This window comes from Crinia signifera, chromosome 2 (assembly GCF_055691185.1).
Source record: "Crinia signifera chromosome 2, ASM5569118v1, whole genome shotgun sequence".
NCBI classification, from domain to species: Eukaryota; Metazoa; Chordata; class Amphibia; order Anura; family Myobatrachidae; genus Crinia; species Crinia signifera.
In genome coordinates, this window is record NC_139218.1 from 342,794,144 (window position 1) to 342,819,388 (window position 25,245).

Below are 25,245 nucleotides of genomic sequence, written 5' to 3' on the forward strand. Positions count from 1 at the left end.
ATTCTCCCCCATTGATGGCAAAAATGTTTTATTCTACATCAGCCATAAACCATCAATCACTATGAATCATCGATTATTGGCCATCCCTACTGTTATTTTAAGATTGCTATCACCTTTCTTAACAAGTATCTGGTTCAACCCAGGTGACAGCAATCATAATATCAAAGGGAAGCCCAGGAACAGAGCATTGTGTCCCTCCTCGAATGGGTCGTGTTGGGAGAAACCCCCCTCTTACATCCTGCGTTTCCCCTGGTATGAGGGTCACCAGCAGGGGTGCCAGATCATCACTTTAATAAGCGCACATATGAATTACACAGGTCCCAGGGGTCAGAGTTCATACAAACTGTCATTACCTCCCAGATTTTTTTAACACAGTTTCTAGGGCTAAATTTGACTGCTCACGGACATAATGAGAGTTGGTATTATCTCTGACCCTTGGGACCTGTGTAATTCATATGTGCGCTTATTACAGGGATGATCTGACAACACTGGTCACCAGGGCGCATGGGCAGTTAGTGGCAGTTAGAGGCAGGCAGGAGGAGAATGGGCAGGAGGAAGCTACTGGCAGGAGAAGGAGCAACACTACACAGCCAAAAATGGGTAAGGGGGTCTCCAGGGGGTACCTACATGTGTGTCACCAGCAGAAGTGCTTGCAGAACTACAAAGCCCAGCAAGGTGGGATGATGGAAACTTCAGTGCTGATAATGGGCCTGATTGCTACATACAGGGAGCGTCACCCGCCCATGTACCCTCTAATGCTACATACAGGGATCATCACCCACCCATGTACCCCTAATGCTACATAACAATGATCCATCTAGTGGTCGCTGCCATGAAAATCTCTTTTTGTTACATGGATGTTCAATATAAGTAAAAAATAAATAAATGAATAAAGTGTGGAAATTTGTGTACATTGAGAATAACAATACAATATACCTATCCCCCCATATTTAGGCTACAGAACTGGACAAATCACCGCCCAATCTGCCCAGAAACACCCAATATCAGTTGAGCTCCCCCCAATTGCGGCCTGTGATAATCCTCTATATGTAATGTACAACCCATAAATATAACAGCACACTTACCTTCCTGCTGGGTGCAGGGATGCACATTTTGCTGCATAGACAGCCCATGATGCCACTGGTAACCTCTTTTAGACTTATCCAAAAAATTAGAGATGAAGCAAGTGAGCAGAAATATGCTTCTTCACCTAAAGCCGGTAGAAAGTCCCTGTGGCACAGAGCCTTTGTGATGTCATAATGATGTCATGGGACAAGATGGCCGCCATGCATAAATTTTTTTTTTTTAAGCAAAAGAGCCTTAAATTGTTTTCAGGGATAATTGGGGGCAGAAAAGCGCACATCCCAACTGTCCTGATTCATAGGCCTCAAAGAGGAACAGGGAAAAGTACAAATAATCACCTTTGCCTGCAGTTTTATCTCCAAACCTATGGATTTACTATTCAGCGTTTTGGAGAGTAAATAACGGGTGGATGAAGGGGATATGTAACAATTTTAAGAAAAAATTGTTTTTATAGTGGAGGAAAGTTTTATATTTTATTGAAATATAAACCATGTTATTGTATAATTGGTACTTGTGTATTATCAGGGCACCCGATGTAATGTAAATCGTATTCGATATCGCATCCGATTTATCGGCCGATTTTTTGGCCGATTCGATCTGCGATGCGATTTAGCGGCCGATTTGTGTCCGATTTTTTCCCGATTTTCAGCCATTTCCTGCCGATTTGCATGCTATTCCATCCTTGCACACCCCCAGCTACTATGCGATGGTTTGCGATGCGATGCGATTTTCGGGAAAATTCCCATGATTGTACAATTAAATATCGCATAGCATTGCATGCCAGCAAGTGGCATGCGATGCGATTCGCAATGTTAAATGCACCCCCATTGTCAACGACACCCCCGCTCGCCACACTATCTAAAATCAACTCCACACCGACGTGGATAGTGAGGGGATGAAATGGTCGGAGGACGCGTACCGCCGCCCCTCGCGGGCTGGCTGCGCTCGCCACCCTTCGGGTTGGCGTTGATAGTGGGGGTGGCGTTGACAATGGGGGTGCATTTAACATTGTAAGCACCCTGATGGGTGCTTGTACAATTAAAAATTTAATCGCATCACATGCATCGCATGGCATGCATCGCACGGCATGCATCGCATGCCGCTATATTGCATGCGATGTGATGCACTACGATGGAAATCGGGGGTGTGCAAGGTGTGCAATGATGGAACAGCATGCGGTACTTGTGTATTTTGGCAGCGCCCCCCGATTTCCATCACGCAATGTTTTTATCGCATCTGGCATGCGATGCGACGTGATTTTTGCCCCCTATTCGATGAAACATTGGATAAGCACCTTAAAGGATGCTTTTAAGCACCCAAATGGGTGCTTACAATGTTAAATGCACCCCCACGCCACCCCCACTATAAACGTGAATCCGAAGCGTGGCGAGCACAGCGAGCCCGCGAGGGGCGGCGGTACGTGTCTTCCGACCTTTTCATACCCCCACTATCCACGTCGGCGTGGAGTTGAGAATAGAAAGTGTGGCGAGCACAGCGAGCCGCCGAGCCCGAAGCTGGCGAGCGCAGCGTGCCCCGCGAGGGGACGCGGATACCTCTGAAGCCCACGAAGGTATCCGCGTCCCCTCGCCACGCTTCGGCCTCGGTGGCTCGCTGCGCTCGCCACACTTTCTATTCTCAACTCCACGCCGACGTGGATAGTGGGGGTATGAAAAGGTTGTAGGACGCGTACCGCAACCCCTCGCGGGCTCGCTGTGCTTGCCACGCTTCGGGTTCACGTTTATAGTGCGGGGGTGGTGTGGGGGTGCATTTAACATTGTATAAGCACCCATTAGGGTGCTTATACAATGTTTAATCGCATCGCATCGCATTGTATGGCATTGTATGCCATATACAATGTCATACAATTTAAAAATTGTATGACATTGTACAATATCGCGCGATATCGCATCGCATGCCTTATGGTATGCAATGCGATGAGCGCCGCCAAAATACACAAGTACCCAGCATGCAAATCGGCCGGAAAACGCAAAAAAATAGGCCGCAAAATCGCATCTGATTTTTGCATGCGAAAAAAGGTTATGTCCAATTCTTACTTCAGTGCTATGGGTATTACTGTATATATCTCAGTATCTTCCAACCATAACATAACACCATCATATACTCGCCTCTATGTACTGATAAAACATTGGGATATGTGCAGCAGTTTTACAATTGGCAAAATCAGCACAAAAGTAGGGATAATACAGTTACTAGGAGGGCGACAGAGAAATGGGGGCGTAGCCCGAGGCTTAGAGCCTTTGACTGCCTCCATGAGCCATGACCCTGCCCCTATGAGCTGTGACCACACCCCCTTTTTGTGCGCACTTATATGCTGCAATGGAGGCAACAAACATTATTGTTATACCCTGGGGGCATATTATTTAATGAATATATTGGGGGGAGGGGGGCACATAAATGTATAATCAAAGCAATACTTTATTAGATTAATGGGGCAGTATTACTTGGTCACTAATGTGGGATAATATTGTTATGATAGAGCAATCATTATTTTGAGGATATCTAATTGGTAAAATAATAATTGTTGCTCCCATTATAAAGACTTTTATTGCCCCAGATGCTAAAAAGATATCAATGTCCCTTAATCATTATTTAATAAATCTAGGTCCTGCCCTTCGTAACTGTGGAGTATACAGCATTACAGAGGTGGTACAAAGGACAGCGCAGAACAAAGCAGCATGCCCCTATATACACAGTCACTATATACAGAGCACAGCCAATATCACAGTACAGCACAACACACAGCAGCATGCCCCTATATACAGAGCACAGCCAATACCACAGTACAGCACAGTACACAGCAGCGTCTCCCTATATACACAGTCACTATTTACAGAGCACAGCCAATGCCACAGTACAGCGCAGCACACAGCAGCGTGCCCCTATATACACTCTCACTGTATACAGAGCACAGCCAATACCACACAGTACAGCACAGCACAGCAGCGTGCCCCTCTATACACAGTCACTATATACAGAGAACAGCCAATACCGCAGTACAGCGCAGCACACAGCAGCATGCCCCTATATACACAGTCACTATATACAGAGCACAGCCAATACCGCAGAGTACAGCACAGCACACAGCAGTGTGCCCCTATATACACAGTCACTATATACAGAGCAAAGCTAATACCGCAGAGTACAGCACAGCACACAGCAGTGTGCCCCTATATACATAGTCACTATATCAGGGTTGCCGACTTTGAAAAAATCCTCTCCGGGAGAAGCCCGGAGAGGAATATTGCATTACACGTTTTGGGGGCGGGGCTTAACTGTGACGTCATTAAGCCCCGCCCCCATTACAACAAATAGCCGAATATCAGTTATCCATGGAGGGGGCGGGGCTAAAACGTCACGATTGTGCCGTTTTAGCTCCGCCCCCTCCCCTGAGACCCGCGGATTGCGGCATATAAATGCCGCGATCGGGGGGCTCAGTGGGGGTCCCCCTGATTCCGGGAGGGTTGCCCACCCTTCCGGGGGCCTGGAGGAAGGACCCGATTTTCGGGAGACTCCCGCAAATTCCGGGAGGGTCGGCAACCCTGCACTATATACAGAGCACAGCCAATACCGCAGAGTACAGCGCAGCACACAGCAGCATGCCCCTCTATACACAGTCACTATATACAGAGCACAGCCAATACCGCAGAGTACAGCACAGCACACAGCAGCGTGCCCCTATATACACAGTCACTATATACAGAGCACAGCCAATACCGCAGAGTACAGCACAGCACACAGCAGTGTGCCCCTATATACACAGTCACTATATATAGAGCAAAGCTAATACCGCAGAGTACAGCACAGCACACAGCAGTGTGCCCCTATATACATAGTCACTATATACAGAGCACAGCCAATACCGCAGAGTACAGCAGAGCACACAGCAGTGTGCCCCTATATACACAGTCACTATATACAGAGCACAGCTAATACCGCAGAGTACAGTGCAGCACACAGTAATGTGCCCCTATATACACAGTCACGATATACAGAGCACAGCCAATACCACAGTACACAGCAGTGTGCCCATATACAGTATATAAACAGCCCTGACTTGGCAGGCTTTCTTTGCAGGGACTGGCTCTACACAGAGACAGGGCCAGTGATGTCACAACTTAAGGTGTCCGTACACTTATACGAATCAAGCCCAGACCCAGAGATTACTGTGACTTCCAAAAGGATTTGTCGGATCCTGTTGCAATTAATGGCAGCGCATATGATGTATCATGTGCAGAAGGAGCACATACAATGTGATGTATGCAATCCTGCCGCCTGGGAGTCCGCCATCTCCCCGGCGGGCAGTTAGTGGGGTATTGCATGCGAGGGTGGCATGTGATACCTCACACAAATGTTTGAAGGCCTTAAGTATGAAATGTTTTGTCTTGTATCAGATCCCATTAACCATTTGCCTGGCATGTTCCCATTGTTTGTGCCAGTACATTATCTGATCTGGTTGCAAATGATGCAACCAGCCAGATACACACAAGGGAATCTTGGGTCAGCACAGCAGGAGCCCCCACTTCATCAGCCGCTGGGGATATGTAAATGATCCCCTTCTTAGCCCTATAGTCTTCAACCTGTGGCCCTCCAGATGTTGTGGAACTACATGTCCCAGCATGCCCTGAGGTTTTTTGGCATGCTCTTATAGGAAAAAAATGTGGCAATGCATGTTGGAACATGTAGTTTCACAACATCTGGAGGGCTACAGGTTGAAGACCCATGCTATAGTATGTTCCTGGTGGATGATCACATGGGAAAAGAAAGTTCATGATGGGCGTAAAGCTTCCACTGCTGCTATGATTGAAGAAAACGTGTTTTTTTGTTGTTGTTTTTTTTTATGTTGCTTTAAGTAAAAAAAAATGTTTGTAAATTTAATTTTCAAATAAAAACATTTTGGATAAATTTAAATCCCTTGTTCTTCCTTCCCGACAGTTTCTGTGCAGTTTTTAAAAAAGTAATTTGCCAGGTGAATGGTAAGACATTTTCCTAAAGCTGTACTGAAGCGCCTGTAGAGGAGGGGAGAGAGGTAATACAGTATTTCATATCCTAACAGAATGTCAGGTTAGTACTGGTTACTATATGTTGCCATCCTGGTTTCATATTTAAAAATATCTATTTTGTCACTGCCAGAATGCCAACAACAATCAAGTTACTGCCGCCAAAATCCCAATTGCTGGTATGTCCACGGAAGCGGGAGGTAAGGTTTAGGCAGTTGGAGGGTGGTGGGGGGAGCTTAAGGTTAGGCTTTGGGGGCGGGTTAGGGGGAGGAGGCTAAGGGTTAGGGGGAAATCGGATTAAATGGCGGGGTGCAGGGGTTAGGGTTAGGCTCTAGCTGGGAGGTTTAGGCCCTCGTACAAGTTCAACCTGATTGTCCCGGCAGCTCCCCGGGAGGGCTCACATAAGATTTGGCACTTGATGTGCCAAGTTTTTGTATGTGATAAATCGCAGGATGAATGAACCAGGAGCCGAGCTGCTTTAAAAAAAACCAACAACATACAAATGAAAGGGAAACCAATCACTGGCGGCCCGCCACCTCTGTTCATCTACTGGTCGCTCTGTGTTCCCCCACCAAACTCCAGGCTGCACATAAGATTTAAAACTTAAATACATTTTTATTTAACTATTGGTTCTGCTGTGGAACGAAGAGTCCCAGCAAGCCCATTAATGGGCCACATGCTGGGACTTGTGGTTCTCCAAGTCCTAGTATGCAGACCAAGCTTGCTGGGACTCATAGTTCCACAGCAGAACCCAGGTACCCACAGCCCAGGAGTACAGGAATAGGAGGTTTCAGTCTGGGCTGGTAATTCTGGAGCGGGGGGGGGGGGGGGGGGGGGGGCTTCAATGGGGGGGTCCCCACTTCCCCAGCCCAGACTGACTGCTCAGGGGTTAATGCTTTGGCCGGGGGGGATTCCCCCCCCCCCCCAAGCTGTGGCATTACCCTAAAGGCTGGTTGGGCCTGGTGCTGGTTCTTGAAGTATGGGGGACCCCTATTCATTTTGTCCCCTGTATTTTGGGAACTAGGACCGGCCCTTGGGCCTGGTGTTGGTTTTAAAAAAACATGGGGAACCCTATTTAAATTGTTCCCTGATTTTTTAAAACCAGGACTGGCTCTTTGCGCCTGGGGCTGGTTATAACTGTGGGGGGAGGGACATGCAGGCTGCCCATACAAATTTGTATTTAAAATACGCCATACGAATCCATACGCCATTGGAAAATTTTCTTCCGGAATACGAATTTGTAAATAAAATACGACGGTGATGCCAGTCATATTCTATCCTATTAAGAATACAATATTTGTATACTTAGTAAATTTCCCCCACTATAGGTTACAGAATGATAGGAAGTAATTGTCATGGGTGGCAGAAAAATAACAGGACCGTGTAACATGCTAATCTATAATAAAGTTAGTCAATAGAAAGAAAATAGCATGTGAAAACAATTATAACCAAAACAGAATATCTGGTTCATGTGGCCCAATGCTTCTAATGCAGGGTTGCCTACTTTTTGAATCTCCTTTCCAGGCTTCTCCCGGAGAGACGGCTGTCAGCAGCACTTTGGGGGGCGGGGCCTGATGTAGACTTCATGAAGACTTGCTCCCAGTATGGCAAATCCCGCAATCCGTGGCTCTTCAAGGAGGGGGTGGGGCTAAATTACACGACTTGCATCTTTAGGCCCACCCCCAAAAAGCAGCGAATGGCAGGAAATTAACACTGCTGCGGAGGAGATGTGTGTGTGTGTGTGTGTGTGTGTGTGTGTGGGGGGGGGGTTGCCGGTATTCAGGAGGGTTGACCATCTTTTTCGGGTGGCCGGGAGGGAGACTCAATTTTCGGGAGCCTACCGGCCATTCCGGAAGGATAGGTAACCCTCTTCTAATGGGCATTGTCAAAGTATGTTAACAAATAAAGGGCCTGGTTCATTCGCTAAGCAGTGGTCTGTAGAGAAAAGACCAGTTCTCAAGATCAACCAACAGTCCTTGTTTTTCCAGACCAACTAGCTGGTGCACATGTGTAGTCATTACTAACTGTAACATATGCTACATTAATTCCTAACAAAACATTCTACAGATGCCCAGAAAAACATGGACTGTTGGTAGATCTAGAGGACCGGTTTGGTCATCCCTGCTCTAGTGGTTAAAAAGTAGCAGAATTACAACTATGGGGACAAGTAGCATTAGTATTTTTACATATGACACATCCAGCACATGTTAAGGGCGGCAGCCAGCAGGGATGTTTTTACAGGGGGGACAAGCTGTGCAGCTGCACGGAGCGCCGCACAGCTCATCCCACAGCAGCAACATCCCACTGGTCTACAGCATCTCAGCGTCAGCAGGCTGCGGTGCTGCTTGCTCCCGGACCAAGAGCTGCGCCGGATCAGGGGCTGCTGTGGACAGGAGAGGAACTGGCGGCAGCCTGACTGACATGTCCAGGGAGCGGAAGCTGGACAAGTGAGAGCTCGCTGGCGGCATCATGCGCGGCACAACGGTTGCTGTAGCTTATGAGCCGCAACCCTCCTCCTGCATGCACACACACTCCCGCTGTCAACCGCTTCCCGAGTGTCCACCTGTGTGTGCACTATGGGCTGCAGCTCCCTCCCTCAGCAAGTTAGGGTGCTCGACTCGGCTCCTACTGAGAAGAGGCGCCGAACATGAAACATCTCTGCCGCCTCTTCTCAGTATGATTTCTATTGGCCGCCTAGCGGCCAATCAGGAGCCAAGAAAGTCGGCTCCTGATTGGCCAGAAATCATTCTGAGTAGAGGCGCAGAGGAGGAAACATCTCTGCGCCTCTCAGTCCGCAGCGGGGAGATGCCGGAGTCGCCGGCAGCTTGAAGAAGATGGAAGAAGCCCTGGACTACGGCGGATCAAGACCAGAGCTTCCATGGAGGAAGCTTGAAGAAGATGCAAGAAAACCTGGACTACATCGGATCAAGCCTGAAGAACTTCCATGGAGGACCTGGGTGAGTTGGATTTCCTTCCACAGGTCCACCATGGATTTCTTCGGACCCCGGACCGGACGCCGACATGGAAATCGACATGCTGAAGAATGACGACATGGATCCGGAACCAGGACAAGGCACTGGATCAAGACTCTGGGACCTACCTACGCGATCAAGATAGGTAAGTATCAGTATGTGTGTAATGTATGTATTAAACTTTAATTTTTCATGTGTCAGTGTGTATTTATTGAACAATTTTTTTTACTGTGGAACTAAAAGACCCAGCGGGCCCTTTAATGCCCCGCAGGCTGGGACTTGTGGTTCTCCAAGTCCCAGCTTGCGGGGGAGGCTTGCTGGGACTCATAGTTCCACAGTTTAAAACAATAGTTTATTCATCTATTTTTTTACACCACTATCAGCTCGATGCCCACTGCCCAGTGGCATCGAGGACAGCACCAGGCTTCAGCCTGGTCAGGTAAGTCCTGGAGGGGGAAGGCGGACCCCTTTATTGGGGGGGTCCCCACTCCCCCAGGGCCCCTGGCCAGGCTGACTGGTCGGTAGGGATGAATACGTATATGTACAGATGGGATTCAAATACTAGGCGCTCTTCCTATGGGCATAGATCAAATCTGCTGTGCAAATGTAAGGGTGCCAAGCATGAAAAAGGGATGAATGCTTTGGCCGGGGGGACTTGTATAAAAAGTCTCCCCCCGGCTGTAGCATTACCCTGCTGGCTGGTTTGGCCTGGGGCTGGTTCTTAAAATATGGGGGACCCCTAGTCATTTTGTCCCCCGTATTTTGGGAACCAGCCCCGGACCTGGAGCCTGGCGCTGGTTGTTAAAAATCGGGGAACCCCTATTTGTCAGGTTCCCTGATTTTTAATTACCAGCCCCGACTCTTTCAGCCTGGTGCTGGTTACAGCTGTGGGGGGAACCCCATGCTGTTTTTTTCTTTATTTATTTACTTTTCCATTTTTTTTACACTGCAGCCTGCACGGATCTGACTGATCCGTGCAGGCTAAAGCCAAATATGACAGGACAATCAAGGTGTATTTTCCTGTCGTATTTTCATGGCTGTTTTACACTAATGAGCAGCCGTATTTTCAATACGGCTGCTTAGTAAATAAGGAACCACCATTCTTTTGAATGGTGATTCCTGTCGTATCCTATCGATGGTGTAGACATTCGTATTTGTAAGTACAAATACGAATGTGCCATCTTTAGGAATACGAATTGCTGTATTTTTGGGATAGTAAATCCCGAAAATACAAATGTGTGAAAAATAGGTGTATTTCTGCCTACGAATACACCTATTTTTTACGAATTCATATTAGTAAATTTCCCCCATTAAGTCTGTTTAAAATCTGTCAAAATTTTAAATAAAATCCTTTTAATACACCAATATTTTGTATTTTAATTATTAATTATTATATGTGTGGTAATTAAGCGCAGGGTGTACACCCCCACCTCCATTTTATTAACATTAACTGCACAATTTATTGCATAAATGCAGTAGTAAAATAGGCTGTGGTGCAGATGTATCACACCTTAACCAGAGATAAAGTGGAGGTTATTAAAGAGAGATAAAGTACCATCCAATTAGCTCCTAACTATCATGTTACAGTCTGTTTTTGAGAAATTACAGTTAGTAGCTGATTGGCTGGTCCTTTAGCTTTCTCTCTCTATCACCCCCACTTTATATCTTGTTAAGGCTTAATACATTTGGCCCTGTGTACTTTCTGTGCCAAACCTCACATTAAAAATCAGTAGCGGCTACTGCAGACAATGCCCTCCTGTCCCATTGCCTGCTCTTATGCAGTGGTTCTCAAGCTCGGTCCCCAACAGTGCACGTTTTCCAGGTCTCGACACACAATCACAGGTGAAATAATTAGCTCCACCTGTGATCTTTTAAAATGTGTCAGTGAATAATGAGTGCACCTGTCGGGTGACCTGGAAAGCGTGTACTGGTGGGGGGGTCCTGAGGACCGAGGTTGAGAATCACTACTCTAATGTATTTATTATGAGTAATGTATCTTTCCAGGACAATTCATAGATCTTCTGACAGTTTTTGTATTTCATCCAGGAAGAAGTCCAGATCTTCTTTGGTCACTTCAGGATTCACCACAATCTGTCTGAAAAAATTGACCCTGTTCCCATGAGGCTGATATCCGACCATCATTGATCCTTTCTTCATCATTCTCTCCTTTACGATCGGTGCTACCTGGAGGGAAATTATTTTAATTTTAGAAAGTGCAATCTTTAATGCAACATAGTGAACATCAAAGGGGAAATTTAGTAAAATGTGATTTTGATTCATTGGTCTTTTTTTTTAATGATTTTGGGGCAATAACATTGTTATCGATGTAAATCGAAAATTTACTAAGAATCGTCTTTGCAAAATCACTCGAAATAACTCCATTATTACACCTCAATGCACAAAATCAATGCAATGTTATTTTAGCACCATGTCGCGTATGCAGATATGCAGTTTTTATTAGCGATAATGTGTGATTTTTTAGATATGGGCGTGTGCTCTGTTTTGTAAAAAATGTAAGAAAAAAACGGCTTGGGGTCCCCCCTTCTGAGCATAACCAGCCCTGGGCTCATTGAGCCGGTCATGGTTCCCCAAATGTGGTGGATAAAAATTGTGGGGTACCCCCATATTTAAGAAACCAGCACCAGGCTCTTGGACTGATCCTGGTTCCAAAAATTGTGGGGTCCCACTTAACAACCAGCAGTGTCATGCCACAGCCAGGGGGACACTTTTTCCACAAGGTCCCCTGGCCGAAACATGACGACCATGGTTGGTCAGCTCTGGACAATGGAAACTCAAACAATATATCTAGTGATTGTCCAAAGTTGAGGCAATCAGTTAAATAGAGTGTCCCAAGATAGAAGTGAGATCACTCGGTTACCCTCTTTCACCACATATGCCCCTCTGGAACCATACATTTTAAAATTCAATGGTAGGTTCCCCCCCATATTAACCATTTTACCTTGTACTACAGATATAACTTTTTTTTAAATTCATAATTGAAAAGATTGAGGATGAAGTATGAAAATACCTTTCCGATTCTGTCCCAGTAATGTGGAGAATTCTTTTGTCTTCGAAGGCTTGGTGGCACATACCAAAAACATAAGTTCACAAACCGTGGCTGTAAAATAAACATTAGTATATATGTATATTAGCAAAATAAAGGAGATATCTCACTGGTGTGAAGATCTCCCTCCCACACACAGGTGCCAATTTATGATTTTGCTGGTGGGTGCTCAAGCCAAAAATATAGGGGAATGGCTTCACGGGGAAGAGGCGTGGCCACAAAATAATACCAATTTATATTACGCAGTACAGTTGTCTCCAATATTCAAATGATGGTAGCAGTGCCAAATACATAAATGCCCCCACAGTGCCAAATACATAAATGCCCCCACAGTGCCAAGTACATAAATACCCCCACAGTGCCAAATACATAAATGCCCCCACAGTGCCAAGTACATAAATACCCCCACAGTGCCAAATACATAAATGCCCCTACAGTGCCAAATACATAAATGCCCCCACAGTGCCAAATACATAAATACCCCCACAGTGCCAAATACATAAATGCCCCCACAGTGCCAAATACATAAATGCCCCCACAGTGCCAAGTACATAAATACCCCCACAGTGCCAAATACATAAATGCCCCCACAGTGCCAAATACATAAATGCCCCCACAGTGCCAAATACATAAATGCCCTCACAGTGCCAAATACATAAATGCCCTCACAGTTCAGGTACATTAATGCCCCCACAGTACCTGTGCCGGCAATGAGGGAGGGGGAGTGTGGTGGGACATGGGCGGAAGGGCCGCTGCTGAGCTACTCAGTCAGTGTGCGCTATGTGCACAGCACGCACAGGCTGGCCTGCCTCACATCCACCAATTACTCTGCGGATGGAATGCACTCTTCCCGCCATCCCGGCATACTGTTTCCCAAGCGGCGGGTCCAGTGATGCGGGTGCTGCAGCCACAAATTAGCAAGTTAATACAGTGGCCCAGCAGCGCGACTTGGGTCCGTGGGTGCTCATCAATTTCTGTGGGTGCTCGGGCCCCACAGAATCGGCACCTATGCACACACAGAAGGGGAGACTTCTGTCATAATGAATGGACTCCCTCATTGCATAGAACATCTCCAAACCCCTATATGGACCCAAGTCCTTCTCAGAATGTCTGGTAGCTCTCCTGGACTCCCAGAAAAACAGGTAAGCCTTCTAGATCCCATTTGCATCGCTAGTGAAATGAGTGGGGGCTTGGTGATGTGATTCACTATGATTTGTTTAGAGATGCCAATCCTGGGGCACTTTTTCAATCCGGGAACCCTCACACTGGCCGCCCCACAGATTTACTTACATGGGCAGGCAGCTGGGAGCGGAGCAGAGAGTAGCGGTGGTATGGGTCTGGTGCCCCAGGCAGATGGCAGCATCAGCACGGCAGGAGGTATGCCCGGGAGCTGGGAAGAGACGCTGCGGCTGGGAGCGGGGATGTGGCAATGTGGCCAGCGCAGCTTGATAGTCATAGGTCACGCTGTGCAGGCCACACGCCGGGGTCGGGTACCACCAGGCAGCATCTGAACGGGTATTGCCTGGCATTAGACTGCGCATGCACAGTCAAATCCCGATATCCCGATTTGATACTCCAATCCTGAGATTGAAATCCCGATCCTGGGATTGGCCCCTCCACCTGTTTCATGAAACCACAAATCTCTCCCGGTATTTTGACACTAGTGGAGTGGAGGTCGCAAAGGCAGGTTAAAATTTTGAGCGTATATAAAAAGTAGGCATACAGTATATTGTATGGAAGACCTCTAGTGGGGAATTTATTAACGTGGGAGTTATATTAAAGATGGGATGTTTTCCATAGCAACGAATCAGATACTACTTTGAACCTTCTAGAAGATAAAAGATATAGGGCCAGATGCACTAAGCTACAAAAGTGATAAAATGGAGAGTGATAAACAGCCAGCCAATCAGCTCCTACTTGACATTTTTCAAACACAGTCTGTGACATGACAGGCAGGAGCTGATTGGCTGGCTGTTTATCACTCTCCATGTTATCACTTTTGAAGCTAAGTGCATCTGGCCCAATATATGATTGGTCGCTATGGGCAACATCCCATCTTCAATATAACTCTCATCTTAGTAAATTTCCCCCGTAGTGGCACATTCCCTCTTACATTTTACCACCTTTTTACAATCACAGTAATTTTCCAATTTGTTGTGTGAATGAGTTCTCCACCACTAGATTCAGAATGACTGGAAGAGCGTAACATTAAACTTTGTTACTCGAGCTGAGTCTTGCATAAGTGCTACAATAAAGAAAGTCCAGAGTGACTATAAATAATACCATGAAATACCAATATTCTGCTCGGTGCTATCTAAGAGTAACTGGTGCAGAAGGTTTTGATGCAGGGATGGTTGCAAAATGAACAAATAGTTGGTGCAAAAATTGCATATTTGCATCCTTGAACAAAACCAAACACAGGGACATGTCCCAGACACATGCCATTTACAGCATGTACTGTATGTGCAAAACGCATTTGATATTAACACTCCGACTTAACAATCAGACTTCCAAAGCCTCTCCCATGGAGCAGAAATAACTCCCCACTTGCGGAAACAAAGATAAAAAAAAAAAAACATCAATTAATTTCAGGGAAACTGCACCACACGTGGCTGCCTAGTGCCAGCACAATCATCTGCTATTTATATATATACACACTAATTACCTGGGCCCAAGCTTGCTGGAGGGGCCCGGCTGGGGCCCTGGTCCGACCCCATCCTCTCCCTTCCCCCTCCGTCCCTCCCAGGCAGCAGCAGCACAGACCTACAGCCTGTGCTGAAAGCAGGCTCAGCATGAGCGTCTCACTGACAGCGTAAGAGCTCATGCTGGGCCTGCTGTCAGCACAGCACATGCTGTAGCTAGGTGTGTGCTACTGCTAAGGGTTGGGGGTTACAATACCCCCCCCACCCCCCCCCCCCCCCCCCCGAATTTAGAGTGTTTTTTCACCCACCTCTAAACATTTTGGGCATGTGGCCTAATCACGGTAGGTGGCCACGCCTCCCGTAAATGTGCCACGCCCCAATTTTTTTTACCAGGGCCCGGCATGCTGGGCAACACACAGGCTCCCTCTACACTGTGAATAGATGCACCTGGCATGTATACATCCACTACCTACCCGCTGCTCTGGGGTGTGCTCCCCCTCCAAATACCGCAGCCTGCACCATGCCCCTTCTCTAGGCCAGTCCAATACTGTTTATGTATCTATGTGCACCCCCCCCCCCCTTCTTCCCAGTGTGTGGTGCCCCACTGTGGTAATTCCAGCATTGTTTTTTGTAAAACATATTACTTAAAATTCGAACCAACATGCCTCCATAACAATAATGAAGCCTTCCCTCTTCTTCATCTCCTCTGCCAGGTATCTGAAAGATACAGTGAAGTACTTTAATTAAGGCTTTAAATACGAGATGATTATGTCAAAACTACAAGGAAGGTGCTCACTTGTTGAGTTGGAGTGGAGGCAGCATGGACTAATGGTACTATAGTAAATCTATGCTGTTCGCTCTGCTGTGTATGTCCTATGATGAACACATTTATTCTATCTACTCATTGGCTAGATCCTTTGGCGTAGCCTATCTTATGTGTCTTTGTTCTGCCCATGCTCTGGCACAAGGTGCACACAGCAGTGAGTGATCCTATGAAAGCTGCGTACGTCCGAGACTAATGGAATATTCTCCGGAAGGCTTCAGCTAAGATGCGTCAACGGAACTGAGCCATGTGTACGTGTTTGCACTTACTATAGGACTGATGAGCATTTACATTGATGATGATCACTATAAGCCAAGCGTATGGATAGTGGCATTCCGACCATAGAGAGGCATACAACTCTGCATATTAGTTCTGGTTGTATTCTGCACCAGCCTCATTATGTTTGCATTCAGTGAGTGTGCCAGTGTTTCCTAAAGTAAATGAAACCTACAGATGTGTCCACTTACATCTATCCTTTATGCCAGGGGTGGGGAACCTTTTTATGTGCCAAGGGCCATTTGTATGGGGAAAAAATCCTTCGGGGACCATATGTAAAAATTTCTGTTACAAATTGTCCTGCTGCAGCCGTCCCACGCTCCGGCGGCTGCCGCTGAATAGGACTGACAGTCTCCGGCTGCTGTTGATTAAGAGGAATCACTCGATAACTACCGACCTCTATCGAGAATTCCCCTGTACTTGACTCCCGGCAAAGCCGCCGGGAGGGCCACTCAGACCGGCTTGCGGCCCCCGGGCCTGAGGTTCCCCACCCCTGCTTTATGCGATACAAGTTGGGTTATTATAACCCGTGAGCTCCATGTGACTCTGTGTCGCGGGCATATTTTTTGTGACTTTTTTACTGTTGAACAGCCTCTTATATGCAAAACAGAGTTTAAGCAGCTTCTGCTGATTAAAATGATCTGCAGCATGTCTATATTCTGTGTGTGACTGCAGCGTATCTGCATACGAAATGCTACATTACAGTGTTCTGCAGGAAAACAGAACATAGAGACCTTATTGTATTATTGTAACCCATTAGACATGCATGTTGTCAGGCCATCCTTTACCTGGTATTCTCCAGTGCTCGATCAACGCGTTTCTCCAGCCCCTTGGATCCAAGTGCCTTCCACATTAGCCAGAGCTTGAGACAGTCTACCCTGCGCCCACATTGTATCGATTTATCGCCAGTGTCGTACTTCTGGCTGTAAAATTTGTCCGTTTGGAAAAGGTAGCTGGCATTAGCCGCATGGCAGCGCTCCAGTAACTCCTGCAATAAATGTGCAGTGGTCAGTACTGTATGATCCCCTCACTGCTCAGGTTGTAGGCTCAGGACCATCTCTACCTTATATTTCATGTAACTGCAGGTAATGTTTTATATATCATGATCATAGGTGTACGCAGCACATTTTATTAGGGGGTGCACCGTCAAAGGGGTGTGCCTAGCATGACCTGTTGGGCATGGGTGTGTCTAACATGGCCAATCAGGCGTGTCTGCCATCATCTATTGGTACTCGCTGCAATATACAAGCGGCAGCGGAGATCGGAGGCCCCGCAGTGTCAGGCGGCGGATAGAGGCATCAGAAAGCGGTGCGGCCAGTGAACTCTTGGTGACCAACGGCAGCAGATTGAGTAAGAGAGACGGAGAGGAGACAACTGACCCCATCCTGTTGGCATTGGGTGCGGGTACCTGGCTTCAGCAGAGACAGACAAACTGTGAGCATTGGCTGTAGTGGCCTGGAGGTGAAGGAATAACGTCATTATAGATGAAGCACCCCGGCTGGTGATCTATCTCTTCAGAGGGCAGCAGGTGAGGAACGGTGGGGCGGGGTACTGACATTATAGACACAGCTATACCGGGACTCACTAGCACTACCCTCCGCAGGGATCTCTTCAGGGGTGATACCTTTTTCCCCACCACCTGTAAGGAAAAGACTGCAGCAGCTACTTATTAAAGAAGTATCCCAACCCAATAGCACAAGGAGTGACACAGAATACCTCCCAGGGCTAAAGCTAAGAATTGGCGAGGCATCAAAAAGCTCTAAACTGCTATTGTTGGGCAACAGCGCCATCTTGTGATGGAGATTTAGATGACACTCTTTCAGCCTGTTAAAAATCCAGACTCACCCAGCCACCAGTTCTTTCAAAGCATTTTTTGGATTATTAGACTTTTCTGTCAGCACTTCAGGGATTACCACTGTTGGATGTTCACACTTCACTTTTTAAAGAACAGGGCCCTGAAGTAAGACACTATTGTACATAACTAAACCCAGTGCACAGGTCGAGTTACAGAACTTAAAAAGTATGCAGTGCTCAGTTATGCTGCTTTCAGACCGCATAACTGGCTTTGACCCTGTATTTGGAAACGTTTCCAAAAACGGGTCTGCCAGATAAAACCCCTTTCACACCGCAGCACTTAAACGGTATATTACCGTTTAAGTGCCGATTTTTTGACACTGGCAGACCCGTTTTTGGAAACTTTCCAAATACAGGGTCAAAGCCAGTGCAGCCTTCAGCCCTCCCCTCCGTGCAGCTCCCCCCCCTCGCGCGTGTCGACCGAGAGCGTGTCGACGCCCCCCGCGCATGTCGACGCCCCCGCGCATGTCGACGCCCCCCGCGCGTGTCGACCCCCCGCGTGTCGGCGCCCCCCCCCCCCCCCCTGTCGACTTACCCCGTGCCGGTACCTCCGTTGTGGATCCCGGCACTGCAGCTCAGTATGCTCGGAAAGCACTTATGAAAAAAGTGTCTTCCAGAAAATGGCTGCCCCATAGGAAACCCAGTTTAAAAAAACTGTCTTTCGTATGGGGGCAGCCATTTTCTGAAAGACACTTTTTTCATAAGTGCTTTCCGAGCATACTGAGCTGCAGTGCCGGGAACCACAACGGAGATACCGGCACGGGGTAAGTCGACACGGGGGGGTCGCCGACATGCGGGGGGGTCGACACGCGCGGGGGGCGTCGACACGTGCGCGGGGGGTGTCGACACGCGCGCGGGGTGGGCTCCAGTGCTGTGAAAACTTAATGAGTGCTCATTAAGTATTCCCTGTGCTGAATTTAGGACCCAGCTCATTGGCTGGGTCCTAAATACCGTTTCAGAACCGATTTTGAGCCTAAAATACCGGTTCTGAAACGGGTAGGACCCTGCATTTTAACCGGTTAGAAAAAACGTTTTTTTCTAACCGGTTAAGTGGTCCTGCACCTTTCAGACCGCACACATTACCGTTTTAAAACGGTAAAAAAACGGCAATATACCGTTTTTAAAGTGCGGTCTGAAAGGGGCATTAATGAGGGTCAATGCGGTTACCATTGACCTACAAGTGGGTAATATATTGGCCGTTTTTGACTGACCAGAGCAGGTTACTTACCATCAAACAAACACTGGTAATTCAAATGTCAATATGTCAGTATGCAGGGTCTCTTGACGCGCTTCTCTGTCATATATTTTGCCGGTTTCCTCAAAAACCGGCAAAATATATGAGGAAACCGGCAAAATATATGACGGAGAAACGCGTCAAGAGACCCTGCATACTGACATATTGACATTTGAATTACCAGTGGGGATGGACTCTTAATTCTTGCCTTGCAAAAGCTCCAATTTAAAGAAGTCATACTGGATCCGCTATACAGCCTGCTTAAACCATCTGAGTTTCCAAAGCGGCATTGGTACAGAGGAGCGGGAGGATATCTTGTAGCAGCGGCGGTAAGACTGCACTTTTCACGAGTGTCCACCCACAGCTGAGTGCGAGCGGACGAGAGACGCAGTTGGAGTGAGCTGGTCTCACGCTGCGGTCTGCCACCATACACAGCAGCCACTACATCTACCTGCTCCCCGTGACTTTTTTCCATCCAGGATTGGGCTGGTATGTAACAACAGGATAACAGTCCTTAAGCTTAATATTGGTATAAGTGACACTGTGCTACAAATCTGCAACAGTTCTTTGCAAGACTGTGACTAATAACAAATTAAGGAATAGTGCCCATACATTAAAATACCAGTACGGGGATTACAGTTTAAGTAGGACTTTATCCCATCAATTCGGAGTAACACCGCTATCTGACAAATTCCATCTTGTCTGCTAAATTGGAGCAATTTGCTTTAAGGACTTAAAGGAACCGTTAATACTTCCCACGGCTTTCAATGTCCTTTTAATTCAATTGTGTTTTTTTTATTAGTATTATGACTGTTTTTTATGTGATATATTAATAATATATTACCAGTGTTTAAAATCTATAAGTGTCATATGTGCGCTCTCTTAAATAGTATATTGTTTAAAAACTGTAAATTTTCTGATTTTTATTGAGAGACACAGAGGTCCTCATTTGAGAGCTGCCTGCAAGTGACACTTTAAATAATTGACACCTGGGGTGACATTCTATGGGCTGAGAGTTGTGTTTTTTGGCGAATTTTACTCCAAAAAACGGCTAATTCGCATTTTTCCATGAAATCGCATATTTAATCTGATGCAAAAGGTCCCTTAATCGCATATTTTGTGCGATAAGTCATGCGTACTGAAAGTGCGGTAAAAATTCGGACTTTTATCACATCCAGATGTTTTCCAATAGAAAAGTATACAATTCGCTTATTTAATGGAATGGGATTTCGCAAATCGCACTTTTAAGGTGTCTAATAATCGCCATTTTTTCAGACCAGGTTCTGTTGGGCGATTTGGCCCAGAAGTCAATTTGGTCAAGTGCACACATGGTTAATGTCATCACAGGTGTCCTTAATTTCACTCACAAACACTCATACATATACCCCCACATCATTAAGGACACCTGTGAGGGTTTGAGACATGGAGATTGTGCAGAGTGGATTTGAGTTGCTCATTTTGGATTTGGCCCATTTGGAGGAGCTGGGCAGGAGGGAGGAAGCTGCGCACCAGAACCAGGTACCACCCCAAATAGTGCGTACCCCACGTATGTATCGTGCTAGGCTGTACCTGGACTCCCTCTCGGATCAACAGGTTGTGGGGATGTTTCGGCTAAACCGCAATAACTTGTTGAACTTATATGAGCAGGTGAGAGATGATTTGGACCCTTTGGGGGGGGCAACTATGCAGTGTCTGGGCTGCAGAAATTAATGTGTGCCCTCTACTATTTGGCCACTGGCTCCACTCAGTCCGTGACCTCATGGTCCTTGGGGGTATCACAAGCCACTTTCTCAAAGCATTTTACTCAAGTGTTACTTGCTTTAAAGAAGTTGTGGCGGACATACATCAGATTCCCCAGTTCAGAGTCAGAGTGACAGGACCACAAGGTTGCTTTCTATAGACTCTCAGCATTCCCTCACGTGCTGGGAGCTATAGACTGCACACACATTGGGATTAGGGCACCGCACGTGCGGGGCCACGTCTATGTCAATAGGCGTGGGCGGCACTCCCTGAACGTGCAGGTTATTATTATTATTATTATTATAATTTTATTTATAAGGCGCCACAAGTGTTTCGCAGCGCCGTACAAAGGAACAATACAGGGAAACAAAACTTGGCATAACATTGAATAAATAACAAAAATACAGTACAAATAAAGAGCGCCACAGATCAATACACATTACAGCTTGGATATAAGTAGTGAGGATTCAATCAACATACAACTAGAGGCTTGAGGCCAATGATGGAGAGGAGTATGCAGATGAAGATGGTCACTGAGTGTTGGAGTAAAGGAAAGCTGTGAGTGAAATGTGAAGAGAAGTGGGCTTAGACAACAGGAGGGAAGAGGGCCCTACTCGGAGGAGCTTACAATCTAGTAGGAAGGGGAGACAGACAGATTACAAGAGGTGCAAGCGAGGGGGTGGTGGTTAGATAGCAGGATGTAAACAGGAAACAGGCAAGGGGTCGGAGAACCAGCTGGTTTATGCAGTGGAAGGGTTGTATGTGATGCTCATCTCAAAATCCTAAGTGTGGTTGCAGGCTTCCCTGGGAACTGCCATGACGCCTATATTCTGAGACACTCCGGCCTCTGGAACCGATTTACCCAACAACAAATGCCAGAGGGCTGGCTACTTGGTAAGTACATTTTTACATATTACCCACTCTATTCGTATTTGTACCTGCTGAAATGTGTGTGTGTGTGTTTAAATTTTCACCAGCCTACTACTCTTGTCCAAGTAAATATTATTTGCCCACTGCACATACCTTACCATATAAGGCAATAACTTCCTTTCTTTGGTTTAGGTGACTCAGGATATGGGTGTCTTTCCTGGATCATGACACCTTTGCGCACCCCCGATGGCCCTGCACAGCACCGTTATAATGAAGCCCATATTGCAACCCGCAATGTGGTGGAGCGTACGTTTGGAGTGTTGAAAAGTAGATTCCGGTGTTTGGACCGGTCATCTGGTTTGCTGCTTTACCACCCTGCAAAAGTAGTGATGATCGTCCAGGCTTGCTGCATGTTACACAACATAGCCCTATACCAACCAGCCTATGTGGAGGAGGATCATGCAGCAGTCGTGCAAGAAGCCCAACCTACCACACCTCGGGTAGTGAGGGGTACACAGAGGGGGGAATCTGGTGCGTACAGACATCATCAGGCACTACTTTTCTGGTAAGCACATATGCCCTCTATTCCTACATGTACCTTTGCTGGAAGTGAACTCACCTACATTACATTTATCACTAACATCTTTTTGCCCCCACATTTAGCCCAATAGACACAGTCCAAGGGTACAGTTGGTGGTGCAGACCTATCCCTTGCTGTAAAAAACCTTGTAAGTATATTAACAACATGTATGTGATTTTTGTGCAATCAACTATGGCTCACCTGTTGTTGTGGAACTACATGGGCCAGCATGCCCTGACACACTGTAAGCATGACAGCTCAAAACATGACTGCCACAGCTTGCTGAAATATGAAGTTCCACAACCTCGGACGGGCCAGATTTGAGACAACAGCATCTTCCACCAATACCTTGCCCATATATCATTACATTATGGAACAGATCACACAACAAATGTTTGAAGAATAACACACAGACAAAATGGTATGCGTTGTGACATTTTTACTACAGTATATTATGTCATACATAACCTGTATTTGTCAGTCGCAAACAATAGAAATGTGTATTAATGTAACAAAAATTCAAGCATAGTACATGCATTATCAATTTATTTTATGTTAAAAAATTATTTTTTCCCTCCATCAGGCCGCGCACTACCATCTCTTGACCCTGCGCACACGCCACCCCGGGTCCTAATACTCCGACGGGGTGGGGAAGTTGGTGAGCCACTTACTGGTGTGCTAGATACACTACTAATTGTAGATGTAGTTGCACCTATGACACCTGACACCTCCATTTGATGGATTTGTGCCTGCATAGCGATCAACGCATTGGTCTGCGCAGTACACGATTGACTAATTGAATGAATACTTTGTGCAAGGCTGCCAATATGGATATTCTGCTCCCTTACAGCAGAACTAAGGGCCTTATTTTGGTTCACTCTTTCTGACAAATTTCTTCTTAGATGGACAAAACCATGTGCACTGCAGGTGGGGCAGATGTAACTTGTGCAGAGAGAATTAGATTTGGGTGGGGTTTTACTTCAAAGTGAGATCTATATTGCAGTGTAAAAATAAAGCAGCCAGTATTTTCCCTGCACAGAAACAAAATAACTCACCCAAATCTAATTCTCTCTGCACATTTTACATCTGTCCCCCTGCAGTGCACATGGTTTTGTCCATCTAAGAAGGATTTTGTCAGAAAGAGTGAACTAAAATAAGGCCCTAATTCACGGCTGAGTTGATAGTTATTTTGTGTTCTCCCATAAAGCCCTAAGTTCAGCAAGACGGGTGTCTATGCTATTTGCCATACGCACCTGAGTGCCTACACCAACCCGTACACTCCTAGACAATTTTCTCAACTGTAGAAAGGTGTCACGCATGTACCCCTTAATGTTGCCCATTTCCAGACTTTGGGAGGCCATAAATTCTAGTTGTTTGTCCATGAAATGTACCAAGGAGGTAGCTACTTGGGCAGCAGAAGCAGCTGTAGGGGGAGTATTTCTGGGTGGGGGTGGGTTTGGAGTCACCCCACTTGGTGGAAGATTACTCTGTGATGATGTGTTTATTTCCTCCTCAGCCGCAAACGTGTCCACTGGTTCCAGAATTATCTCTAAGTCATCCTCCGGCATATCAGAGGATTCTGTGGATTGTTGTCCTAGTTGTACAGTACCTGTGGATACAGAGGAAGAGGTAAGTACAGATGCATATATTGTCCTTTCTGTCGTCAATACTGTTTTGGAAAGGGTCTGAGATGGTAGACGCCCATACCTAGGGGTACTATGTACTTACAAATGGACCCCGATCCTGCATGAAACATTGACAATAATGTTCATTGACATGGCTAGGCCACATTACATTCATGTCCGTTGCAATGTAGCAGCTGGAGATGACTGTAATGTGATTTATTATTTGATGTGACATGGGTGTGTGTACTGTATGTGTAATGGCCTGTGGTTTGAACATTTACCTGTTTCCACAGATGTGGCACCATCGGAGCTTCTTTTCTTGGATGCTTGATCACTTCGGGACGGACAATCTGTGGAAGGAAAGATCGGCAGACTTTATGTACCGAGCAATGGAGATGCTTTTGTGCAAAATCATCAAATAAATTACAATAATGGACATATTTACCTTTGGTTTAGGGCTATATTATTTACTATTTATATTTTTACATTGATGTTTTGCACCTGTAGTCAGGCAAAAAAATTAAAACACTGCTTGACACATTACAACTGTTGGCAAATCTGTGGTATGTAGGCGTGACTGCTAAACCACCAGTACACCAATGTTTTTGGGCCACATACATATGAAGCTGCTAGAAAAAATGTCACAGTGTGGAACAATAGATGTGCAGTTGTGGAACTACAAGGCCCAGCATTCTGATCATTTTTAAAGTAGGTATAAACTATTTCCATTGACAGACCTTGCTGGGCTATGTAGTTCCACAGCACCACATTAATTAGTATAACAATACAAAATAACATTGCAGTTTAAATACATTGGCATGTATGTTTCATATTGCATGTGGTGACACTTACCAGCTCGGGGTGGGCTTGCCGGCCTATCGGTATCCGCAATGTGCATCCCAGGCAGGACCTCAGGGGGGATAATTCTTTGGAGCTTCACCTCATATGATGTGTAGGATATTGTGGTGGGGCTTCCTCCGCCAGTCTTGGTGGCCTCCTCCATCTCCATGGCCATTTTCTTTTTCAGCTGCCGCTTGATGTCGTTAAACCGCTTTTTTATGTTTATGATTAGCCTCTTGCGGTGACTGACAGCGTTGACCACCTGGGTGATGTCCTTCCACATACCACGTTTACAATGTGAGGTGGTCTTGTGCTGGTTTTTCCCCAGTAAGCGGTCATACAGGGGTATGATGGCCCGGACAAGCGCCACATTCTCCTCATAGCTGAATCAGACCTTTCTCCCACTTTTGGTGCGGCCAGCTTCACCCTCCTCCTCATCCTCTATATCTTCCACATGCATGTCAAAATCCTCCTCCATGCCAGTGTCTTCCTCCTCCTCCTCCTCACCTCCATCTTCCTCCATCTCGGACATGTGGCCCTCCTGCAGCTGCTGTGGGGTATGGGCAACATCCTGGCTACAGGATGGGGATGCCAGCGGATCCTCCACCTCCTCCTGCTGGGCCT

At 46.4% G+C, this 25,245-nt stretch overlaps 1 protein-coding gene and 1 long non-coding RNA gene across 10 annotated transcripts in view; one reads left to right on the forward strand and one right to left on the reverse strand.

The window, feature by feature from the left end:
* Window positions 1-377: 377 nt before the first annotated feature.
* LOC146057851 (uncharacterized) lies at window positions 378-11,318 on the forward strand. The gene is made up of 4 exons (XR_014469793.1): window positions 378-600; window positions 6,037-6,130; window positions 6,235-6,301; window positions 11,120-11,318. It is a non-coding gene; the product is annotated as an uncharacterized LOC146057851 (long non-coding RNA).
* Window positions 10,074-25,245, reverse strand: part of CSAD (cysteine sulfinic acid decarboxylase) — a 43,839-nt gene continuing 28,667 nt past the window's right edge. For 5 of the 9 annotated variants that reach the window (XM_083169614.1, XM_083169613.1, XM_083169611.1 and 2 more), the window contains 4 exons: window positions 16,667-16,866; window positions 15,445-15,496; window positions 12,102-12,191; window positions 10,075-11,257 (listed from right to left, as the gene is read on the reverse strand). In XM_083169614.1, coding sequence (XP_083025740.1) covers window positions 11,084-11,257; window positions 12,102-12,191; window positions 15,445-15,496; window positions 16,667-16,866 — 516 coding nt within the window. In that variant the 3' untranslated portion in view covers window positions 10,075-11,083. Of the gene's footprint in view, window positions 11,258-12,101; window positions 12,192-15,444; window positions 15,497-16,666; window positions 16,867-25,245 lie in introns of all 9 variants that reach the window. The other 4 variants (XM_083169616.1, XM_083169615.1, XM_083169617.1 and 1 more) reach the window with 1 other exon arrangement.